Source organism: Rhododendron vialii, chromosome 1a, assembly GCF_030253575.1.
Source record: "Rhododendron vialii isolate Sample 1 chromosome 1a, ASM3025357v1".
NCBI classification, from domain to species: Eukaryota; Viridiplantae; Streptophyta; class Magnoliopsida; order Ericales; family Ericaceae; genus Rhododendron; species Rhododendron vialii.
Window position 1 is genome coordinate 43667240 of NC_080557.1, and position 10137 is coordinate 43677376.

Genomic DNA, 10137 nt, shown 5'->3' on the forward strand with positions numbered 1-10137 from the left:
GATAAATATTATTTCTGAGTTCGTATGTTCGAAACTGTGCAATTGAGCATTTTCACTCCTATAAATTTAAAAATAATACTTACCGCTACCGGTTAAATCTGATTTTTTGCAGGGCCTCCTAAAATATTATACGAAAATTTATGGATATTTTTTTGTATTTTTTGTTGGACCCGAAATGAGTCCCATAAAAAATGTAGTGGATGGTGTAGTAAAAATATGTAGTGTATGTAGCAACAAGTTACCACTGTGAATAAAATAATTGAAATTAGATCTGAAACTTCTCGTTTCCTCCAGTAAACTCCTCACCTCACCTGAGACACTCAACTCTCTCTCTGTCTCTCTCTCTCTCTCTCTCTCCTGAATCATCATTCTCCTCTCCTCTGTTTCTCCTTAACAAAGGCCATCTCAAATTCTCAATCATCCTTTCCATTCAGTCGATTCAGTTCACACTCCCATTATTTCTTTCTAATAATAACTTAGGTGTACGGGTCAACTTACGAGTCCACTTTTCGGTCCTTCAATGTCAGTTTCCACTGAAAATGGCAATCAATCTCCAAACCCAGCAACCCATTCCATCTCCAAATTCGCGGCCTTCATCCGTCACTACGCGCAGCCGTTCACAACCTCCGTGCGCGGCGGCCTCAACCTCATAGACCGCCACAAGACAACCCAAGTCCACGCCCTGCACCCCTCCGATACCTCCTCCCCTGCCAAACCCACAATCAGCTCAATCCTCTCGAGTTCCAGCAACGGCGCCGTTTCGACGTCCGAAGAAGCTCTCCTCCCTTACGGACTCCCTGCAACTGACCTCCTCGAGCCCCCCGTGGATCCTCACCTCAAACCCGTCGATTTCCTCGCCGCCTTGTCCGACGTCTACCGCCGCCTCGAAAACTGCCGCGGGAAAAACAAATCGCTGGTTTTGCTCGAGCAGCACTCGATCCTGCGTGGCCTTAACGACCCGAAGCTGCTCCGGCGGTGCCTCCAGGCGGCGCGCGAGCACGCGGCGGATGTGCACTCGGAGGTTGTGCTGTCGTCGTGGTTGCGTTACGAGAGGAGGGAGGATGAGCTTGTGGGTATTTTGTCTAACGTCGCTTCGGCTTCTGGGTATGATTCCAATTCAGTTTTTGATTGTTACAGATGTCAGAATGGAAAAATGGAGGCAACTAATGTGGGTATATCAATTGGGGAAAGTGATGTTTGTTTCCGTATTGGAGAGGGGGAAATTTATTGTGTGAGAGAGAGAATTGCTGCACTTTCGCGCCCTTTGGAAGCAATGCTGTATGGGGGTTTTATCGAGTCGAAGAGGGAGAGGATTGATTTCTCAGAAATGGGGATTTCTGTGGAAGGAATGAGAGCAGTGGATGTGTTTAGTAGGACCAGGAGATTGGACTCAGTTGCCCCTGGTGTAGTTCTTGAGCTGCTTTCTTTTGCAAACAGGTTCTGCTGTGAGGAAATGAAGTCTAGTTGTGATGAGACTTTAGCGTCTTTAGTGTCCAATGCAGAAAATGCTTTGATTCTGATTGATTACGGGTTGGAGGAGAGCGCGAATCTTCTTGTGGCCTCTTGTTTGCAAGTATTACTGAGAGAGCTACCGAGTTTGTTATATAATTCAAAGGTGAGGAAAATATTTTGTAGTCCGGAGGGCAGAGAGAGATTGGCCATGGCGGGACATTGTTCTTTCTTGTTGTACGATTTCCTTACCCAGGTTGCTATGCAAGAGAGAGTAACTTCGGAAATAATGGTAATGTTACTGGAGAGGCTGAAAGAATGTGCTACTGAGAAGTGGCAGAAGGAACTTGCATTGCATCAATTGGGTTGTGTTTTACTGGAAAGGAAGGAATACAAGGAAGCTCAAAATTGTTTTGAGGCAGCAGCCGAAATGGGTCATGTTTATTCAGTTGTTGGTGTTGCAAGAACTCAATATAAGCAAGGAAAGAGGTTTTCAGCATACAAGTTGATTAATTCTCTGATCTCCGAGTACAAGCCAGTTGGGTGGATGTACCAAGAATTGTCATTGTATAATGTGGGGACAAAGAAGATTTTGGATATGAAGACCGCCACTGAATTGGATCCCACTCTTTTGTTTCCTTATAAGTACAGAGCAGTTGCAATGGTGGAAGAAAGTCAAATTGGGCAAGCCATTTTGGAGATTAACAAAGTCATCGGGTTTAAGGTTTCTCCAGACTGCCTTGAACTGAGGGCTTGGTTTTTTATCACACTTGGGGATTATGAAGCTGCTCTGAGAGATATTAGGGCACTGTTAACTTTGGAGCCTGATTATATGATGTTTGGTGGGAAGATGAGAGGGGATCACTTGGTTGAGCTCCTCAGTCAGGGTGTTCTACAGTGGGGTCCCGGTGACTGCTGGATGCAACTTTATGATCAGTGGTCTTCGGTTGATGATATTGGTTCTTTAGCTGTTACACATCAAATGCTGGTAAATGACCCTCGAAAGAGCCTTTTGCTTTTTCGACAATCTCTACTTCTGTTAAGGTAAGGTAACGATGGATTTTAATCCATTCTCGATTACTTTGGACTCATAACAAGTTTATGCTGTCATTATCACTAGATATGGATTATCCAGATTAGCACACTTAAGAAACTCTTCCACATTTTACATGGTAGAACTGACATCTTATTCTTCAAGTGTGAAATCATGCCTGCAGGAAATAACATAGGCCCATGAACTAATCCAGTCAAACGTTTGGCATACTATGCTTAGCAGCTTAGCTCTACATTCACTTTAATGGTGCCCACACACACACAATGCAATGCTTCCACATGACACTTTCCTAGGAATTTTTTTGGTCTGTAAGTTTTATTGCATATCTGCCGACATCTTGATGGCTGAAGTAATAGGATCAATTCATAGCTGTTAATGGTGTAGGTTAAACTGTCAAAAGGCTGCGATGCGATGTCTGAGGTTGGCTCGGAATCATGCTAGCTCAGAGCATGAAAGGCTTATATATGAAGGATGGATTCTCTATGACACTGGGTATCGAGAAGAAGCACTAGCTAAAGCTGAATTGTCCATTTCGATTCAGAGGTCATTTGAAGCCTTCTTCCTCAAGGCATACACACTAGCAGATACCACTCTGGATTCTGTATCTTCTTCGCATGTCATTCAACTTTTGGAGGAAGCTCTCAGATGTCCCTCAGACAGTCTCCGGAAAGGACAAGTATGTCTACAAGGAGAATGGAAGTCTTCATTTTCTTTGTCGCATTCCCTAATTGGGTTTATTGATTGTGTACTATATTTTTCAGGCACTGAACAACCTAGGGAGTATTTATGTGGATTGTGGTAAACTGGAACTTGCTGCAGATTGCTATTTGAAAGCTCTTGACATCAAGCATACAAGAGCACATCAAGGGTTGGCACGTGTATATCACCTTAAAAATCAAAGAAAAGCTGCTTATGATGAAATGACTAAGCTGATTGAGAAGGCACAAAACAAAGCATCAGCTTATGAAAAGCGATCAGAGTACTGTGACCGTGAACTGGCGAATAGTGATCTCAGTATGGCAACACAATTGGATCCTATGAGAACTTATCCCTACAGATTTAGGGCTGCAGGTATTTTTTTGTGACCTTAAACTTTATTCTGAGGTTCTGAAATGTGTTCGAAGTTCAAACATTTCCAAATAATAGTCCAAGGGCGGAATTTTGAATTTCTATGCAATTTATGCTGTAGTGTCTGCAAATAAGATCTCAGTTTGAACTTTGAAGTTTCACAGAAACTATGGTTAATTTGGTGAAGTTCGTCGATGTTGGAGGAATGTATACAAATACGGACTTCATTAGCTTGTACAAGATTCATGTTTTGTTCTGTTTATTTCACACTGACATATGAACAACAATTCCACCAGTGCTTATGGATGACCAAAGTGAAAATGAAGCAGTGCATGAGCTAACAAAAGCCCTAGCTTTCAAGCCTGACCTGCAAATGCTCCATCTCCGAGCAGCATTCCACGAGTCTATGGGTGACTTCGTTTCTGGTCTCAGAGACTGTGAGGCCGCTCTCTGCTTGGATCCCAATCACAAAGACACCCTTGATCTATATAATCGAATACACGGTGGAGCTCCCAATTCGCATATGTGAGTCACTATTTTTGCGTTAATGAAATCATACTGATTGCCGGTCTTGAAGGATTTCGGATGGAACACCAATCAACTGGAAATTGAAGACTGCACATGATACTTATGATTGAAAAATCGATTATTTATTTCCTACCCCTGGCTGCGTAAGAGTTTGGTTAAGCGCGGAGCCATGTATATATGTTGATATGGAGCTGACGATGATGATTAAACAGTTTGTGGAGCAGCCCACGAGACCTCTATAGAACAAAAACAAATTTTCCCACCACACAATTCAGCTGGCCGAGAGGGGGTTTGAGATGGTTGACAGAGGAGATTGTTTTGGAGGATGGCATGAGATTTTGTGCATTTTGTCTCAGTAAGAAAGGAAATTTTCATACAATTTCTCATGTACACTTAAAAGGTTCTTATATAAGACATTGATTTCTTCTAAACTGAGAGCAGCGGTTGGAGATCTCATTTTTCTCTTTCAGTTGCATTATGGATGGCTTTGCTGTTGTCTTCAAGCTGCATATTGGTATGTCCTTTCTGATTGAATCTCTACTTCGTTCAACACAACTAAACAATTACCAGAAACAATATGTCCAAGTTCTGGGATTTTATATCCTGCTCTACTAACAAATCAATCTATTGTATTATTGTATTTGACTCCATATGACAATATGCATATACAAAATCAATCAATACAAATGAAACATGTATTGTGTTTTCTCTATGGCAAAAAGTACGCTCTATACCTCTCCTATCAACAAAACACGGGTCTTTAACTGTTATCAACTCCAACAGGAATCTTTTACTAACACTGTTCCACAATACACAAAGACCACTTTGCCCTTCAGTCTTTACCCATTATAGACTATTGCCTTCTCTCACGCGTTCTTTTGCTTCTGCAATGGTATCTTTACCCTCCAGCATCGAATCCTATATTTGGCCAAGGCCACTTCTCCAATCTCTCTCCTCCCAATTCTCAAAGATAGAAAGAGAAGAAAAAAATTGTGCCCCTAATAAACACTCCACGTCTATTCATGCTTCTTTAAGCTGTGAAGGCATTTGCCTCTCTGACTCAAGCAACGCAGTTAGACGGTCCAACTGCCCTTCAAAGAATGAACCAAATCTGTGGCTATCAATTTGTCTCTCCCCCACTGCATTTCTATCTCCAAATGTATTAATTCCCCTCTTTCCAATACCTAAACTGGTGGTGATTGATTCTTCAGCTACCTTTAGTAACTCTGCAACGCGCCTAGAACTTCGCTGTCTCCACAGGTGTGGGAGACCACCATGCAATTGAAGGCTGAAAACTCACTTCCTCCAAACTTCATCATTTTCCTCATCTCGGACAGCAATCGTTCCATGTCCATCTCTTTGATTTCTAGTTTCAGACCAGATGAGTAGGCATATTTAGTTTCAGACCAGATGAGTAGGCATATTCGCAGAGCCACTCTTTCATCTTCTAAATCTCTGAAGGGGTGAAAAGATCTGCCGGCATCACTTTTATTTGTTATGATCCGAATAGCTCACTAGTGTTGCCTTCCCAGTGCCTCAATCAAGGGATGCCTTTGAACTCCTTTGCCCTTGTCAAACAGTCAAGGTCCACAATGCAAACTTTCTCTACATCCTCAGTTAATGCTTCTAGGATGGATGAATTGGCAATGAAGTGAGAAAATCTCCTGTAAGGGAAGATTTGATAGAAGGTCCTGAATGCTGCCTCACAGTTCTTGCTTGTGTCCTGTGTCAGGTAGTTGAAGTGTTCATCCAGAGTTTGAATCAAATTTGAGTAAGAATCAAATTTGAGTAAGACACAAGACGTTGGGCGACTCTGCCTTTCAGACAAGCCTTCTCTTCTAACTGCTTCAATATTAATTCCACAAATCTTTATCTTGATTCTCGATCGCCTCTCCACAGCCTTGAGCAGATGGGTTATGCTCACTTCATCATTGAGTTTCATATCTTCCTATGCGAAAAAGGCTGTTTGGCTGATGAGACATCAACCGATTCTTCAATCGTAAAGAATTCTTGTGAAGGTGAACGGTTCTCACTTTCTGCCCAGTTGAAGAATCCTGCAACCTCATGAAATGAAAGCTTTTCTTACGAAATGATTCCCTGATTGTCCTTATTTTGTAAACACGGTTCAAATGGCAACACTCTCTCTCTCTCTCTCTCTCTCTCTCTCTCTCTCTCACACACACACACACACACATAATGCACAAGTGAGATGAATATGAGTGAATCTGAAACTCTGCCGAACCCTCGCCGTTAGAGAAGAAAGAAGAAGAGAACTCACAATTTTCCATGTCAATATCCTTGTCAAGACCATGAAAACAAAATTCATCAAACTACGATTCCAAGGTGGTGTGGTATGACAGTAAGGGCTGATAGAGACCAGGCTGCATGATTTCCATGGTTATTAACCTAAAACAAGTGTGGTACGGCAGTATCTACAGAGGTGACCAAATATTGTTATTGGAGATAATAAGGTAGCAAAGGGGTGGGAGGAGAGAGAAAATATCTAGATCCCTAGATCCCAGGCGTCATTGTCTAATAGAGTTTCCCAAACCTCTCCAATTGGACCAATTCCATTAGAAATTTCTCAAGATGATTATGTGGTGGGTATTGTTTTTTTTTTCAATATGACACAATTCACCAAATATAAAATTGGATTCCATGGTTTACAGTTGGAGTAATAAAAATTCTTCATGTTTAATACTCATTAAGATAGTAAGATCACTTTATCCATTTACATCATCATATCTCCATCATGTTCTTATGATCCGGCTGTTGATATGGAAACTCATGTTGACAGGCTCACAGTATATTGCTTTCATCAGGATATGGGAGATTTTGGGAATCTATTGCACCTAGGGTTAGGGTCTTGATTAATCATATAATAAGGATTATTTAAATGCCCGATCCAGAGTGAACCTGCCTGAGGGGTTTCTTGTCACAGTCAAAAAAGGAGTCATTTAGTTTATCATTTTGAGACAATCAAACGCAAACTTGGGGTTGAGTTATTTTCAATGGAAGTTGATTAAAGATAAAACACATTTATGCATATCGTTTTGTTTGTTTTAGAGTTTGGTTTGGTCTTATTCAAATCCTAATGATCCCACTGCACGAAATTCCCAGAGTCATAAGACGGAACTTCATGAGAATTAAGAAGAATCTTTGAGTTGACTTTGTTAACTGGGGGTAGACCTTATATATTATATCTAAACAGCCGTCTAATAAGAAAAGAACGTCAGCAGGTTGAATTCTAAAATCCAAATAATGCGTACATAAGCATATTGGTTGATTTTTTGGTACTAGCATGTCACTTAACATTGTCCTTTATGTGAATCTTCACTATGTTCGAGTATTTTCTTGCTGCTTATGATAAATATATGGATGCATTAGTCCTTGCTAAGAAGCGTGCACACGTATCCGTGTCGCAGACGCGTCGGACGCGGACATATCGCTTGTCCGACATGTGATTATTTTGCCCGAATATTTATTTTTTTTCTTAGCCGGACACGTATCGGACACGTTTTGGGTTGTAATTTAAAACTTGAAATGGGGTAAAAATGTGTATTTAAGACATGAACCAAATTTAAAATCAATATTAAATAACTTAACGATGAGAACACAATCCGCTATTCTCATTTTTTCCATTGGATTTTTTCATAATTTGGAAAAAATAGTTTTTTTACATAATGTTGAATTTATATGTACTATATAACTGTCTAATTATTTACATACTAATGTTTTCCCCAAAGTGTCCGTGTCCTAGTTTTGGGAAAAATCACGCGCCCGCATATATGTATCGTGTCGTGTCATGTCCCGTATCCGTATCTATGCTTCTTAGAGTCCTTGTATTGTTAAAGGGATAAACACATGGAGGATCAGTGTTTGAGAGGGAAACATATTAATGAACTGATTTATTCCAACACTCATTGTTGAATGGCATAAATTTCGGTGATTGATCTGTTTTAGGCTGTTTGTACAATGGAGCATTGTTTTTCTTTGTTAATGAAAAATTGTCCCTTTTTTTTGTAGTATTTATTGGATTATTGCCGCTTGTGTTTCTCTTTTCCGTTTGTGATCCCTGCTTAGGTTCTTGGAAAACAATTACCAGAACAAGTTGCTTGAGGTTAGTGATGTCATTTAATGATTTTTTTCTGCTCTAGTAACAAATCAGCTATGTTGTGTGCACACAAAAGTACGTTTTATTTAACTCCAACTAAAGTTATACAGTCATCTACATAGTAATTTATAGGTTCGGGTATCGCGAAACCCTAGCTATCTTACAAAAAGAAAAAGGCAGTAAAAAATTTGTACAAGCCGAAGATAGTCCTGTAGTGTGCTCGTTTGTGTATATTTTTAGTCTAACTCCAACTAGAAACTCTTACTAATGGAGTCCCCACAAAACACAACACCACTTGATTTTCTTTCTCCCCTTCAGTTCCTACCCTATACAGACCATCCCCATATCTCACTAGTTCTTTAGCTTCTGAAACAATATCTTTGCTCACCCTCCGGGCATTCAATCCAATCTTTGATGGAAGCCCATCTCTGCAATCTCTCTCTTCCCACTTCTCAGAGCTAGAAAGAGAAGAAACATAGGGTGACACAAACAGACACTCCATGGCTATTCTTGCCTCTTTATGCTGCATAGGCATTTGCCACTCCATCGACTGAAGCAACGCTGTGACGCGGCCCAACTGCCCTTCAAAGAAAGATCCAAATCCGTAGCCATCACTTCTCCTCTCTTCCACCCTCATTCCATCCCCATAAATTATGACTCCCCGGTTCCTAGTTCGATCACCGGTATAGATTGATTCTTGAGCTATCTTTAGGAACTGGGAAACATGCCTAGAGCTCTTCTGTCTCCCCATGTGAGGGAGACCTACCATGCAATTGAAGGCTAAAAACTCCCTTCCTCCAAACTTCATCATTTTCTTAATCTCGGATACCAATCCCTCCGTATCAATCTCATCAATTCTTAGTTTTATTCCACAAGAAAAGGCGTGTTTACATAGTCGCTCTTTTGTCTTCTCAAATCTCTGAAGGGGATGTACAGATTTGGAGTCGTCGCTTTTTAGTGATATGATTCGGGTAACCCGTTGGCGTTGCTTTGCCAGTGCCTCAATCAAGAGAGGCCATTGAACTCCTTCCCCCATGTCGAAGTCCACGATACAAATTTGCTCTGCATCATCAGGTAAAGCCTCTAGTATCGATGAAGTAGCAATGACATGAGCAAATCTCCCGTAAGGGAAGAATTCATAGAAGGCCGTAAATGCCAACACATAATTCTTGCTTGCTTCATGTGTCAAATAGTCAAGATTTTGGTCCAGTGATTTGATCAAGTAATAAACAAGGCGTTGGGTGGCTCCTCCTCTTGGACTAGCCTTCTCTTCTAACCGCTTCAATATTACTTCCTCGAGCTCTTTGTTTCGATTCTCCATGGCCTCCCCATAAGCCTTGAGCAAATGGGGTATGCTCACTTCATCATCGACTTCCATGTCCTCCTGGGGAAAAACTAGGGGGCATTTGATTGATGAGACATCAACCGATTCTTCTGTAGTACAGAATTCTTGTAAAGATGAACCGTTGTCACTTTCTGTACTCCAATTGAAGAACCCCTCAACCTCATCAATCGAGAGCTTTTCATTTAAAGTAATTCCAGAATCCTCCCGATTTCCTAAATGAGGTTCTAAGGAGGACTCGCCATGATACATGGACGAGATGAACTGGATTGAAGTAGAAAACTCAGGATAATGCTCAGATTCAGAGAGGAAATAATAAGGAAATTCACAATTTTCTGTGTCTGTATCCATGTCAAGACCAGGAAAATAAAGTTCATGAAAGGGGGAATCAAAAGTGTTGTGGTATGACCATGAGGGCTGATACAGCTCAGGCTGCATCATTTCCATGGTCTCCATGGTTCAGGTTGCATGGAACTTGTGTTATGGGAGTATATATAGGCATGGCCATATATTATTGCTGGAGTTATGGAGGCAATGGTTGGGAAGATAAAGTAGATCCCATATCCCAGGCATCTTGGACTC

At 41.1% G+C, this 10137-nt stretch overlaps 2 protein-coding genes across 2 annotated transcripts; one reads left to right on the forward strand and one right to left on the reverse strand.

Annotated features, from left to right (window-relative positions):
• The first annotated feature begins 262 nt into the window (after nt 1–262).
• On the forward strand, nt 263–4602 carry LOC131322498 (ethylene-overproduction protein 1-like). The gene is made up of 4 exons (XM_058353848.1): nt 263–2493; nt 2888–3179; nt 3265–3574; nt 3868–4602. Exons 1-4 carry the CDS (start codon nt 521–523, stop codon nt 4098–4100), a joined length of 2808 nt encoding a protein of 935 aa, XP_058209831.1. The 5' UTR covers nt 263–520; the 3' UTR covers nt 4101–4602.
• A 1435-nt stretch (nt 4603–6037) lies between these two features.
• On the reverse strand, nt 6038–9906 carry LOC131332027 (protein NODULATION SIGNALING PATHWAY 2-like). The gene is made up of 3 exons (XM_058366048.1): nt 8479–9906; nt 6342–6396; nt 6038–6153 (listed from the first exon to the last, which is right to left on the reverse strand). Exons 1-3 carry the CDS (start codon nt 9904–9906, stop codon nt 6038–6040), a joined length of 1599 nt encoding a protein of 532 aa, XP_058222031.1.
• Nucleotides 9907–10137: the final 231 nt, after the last annotated feature.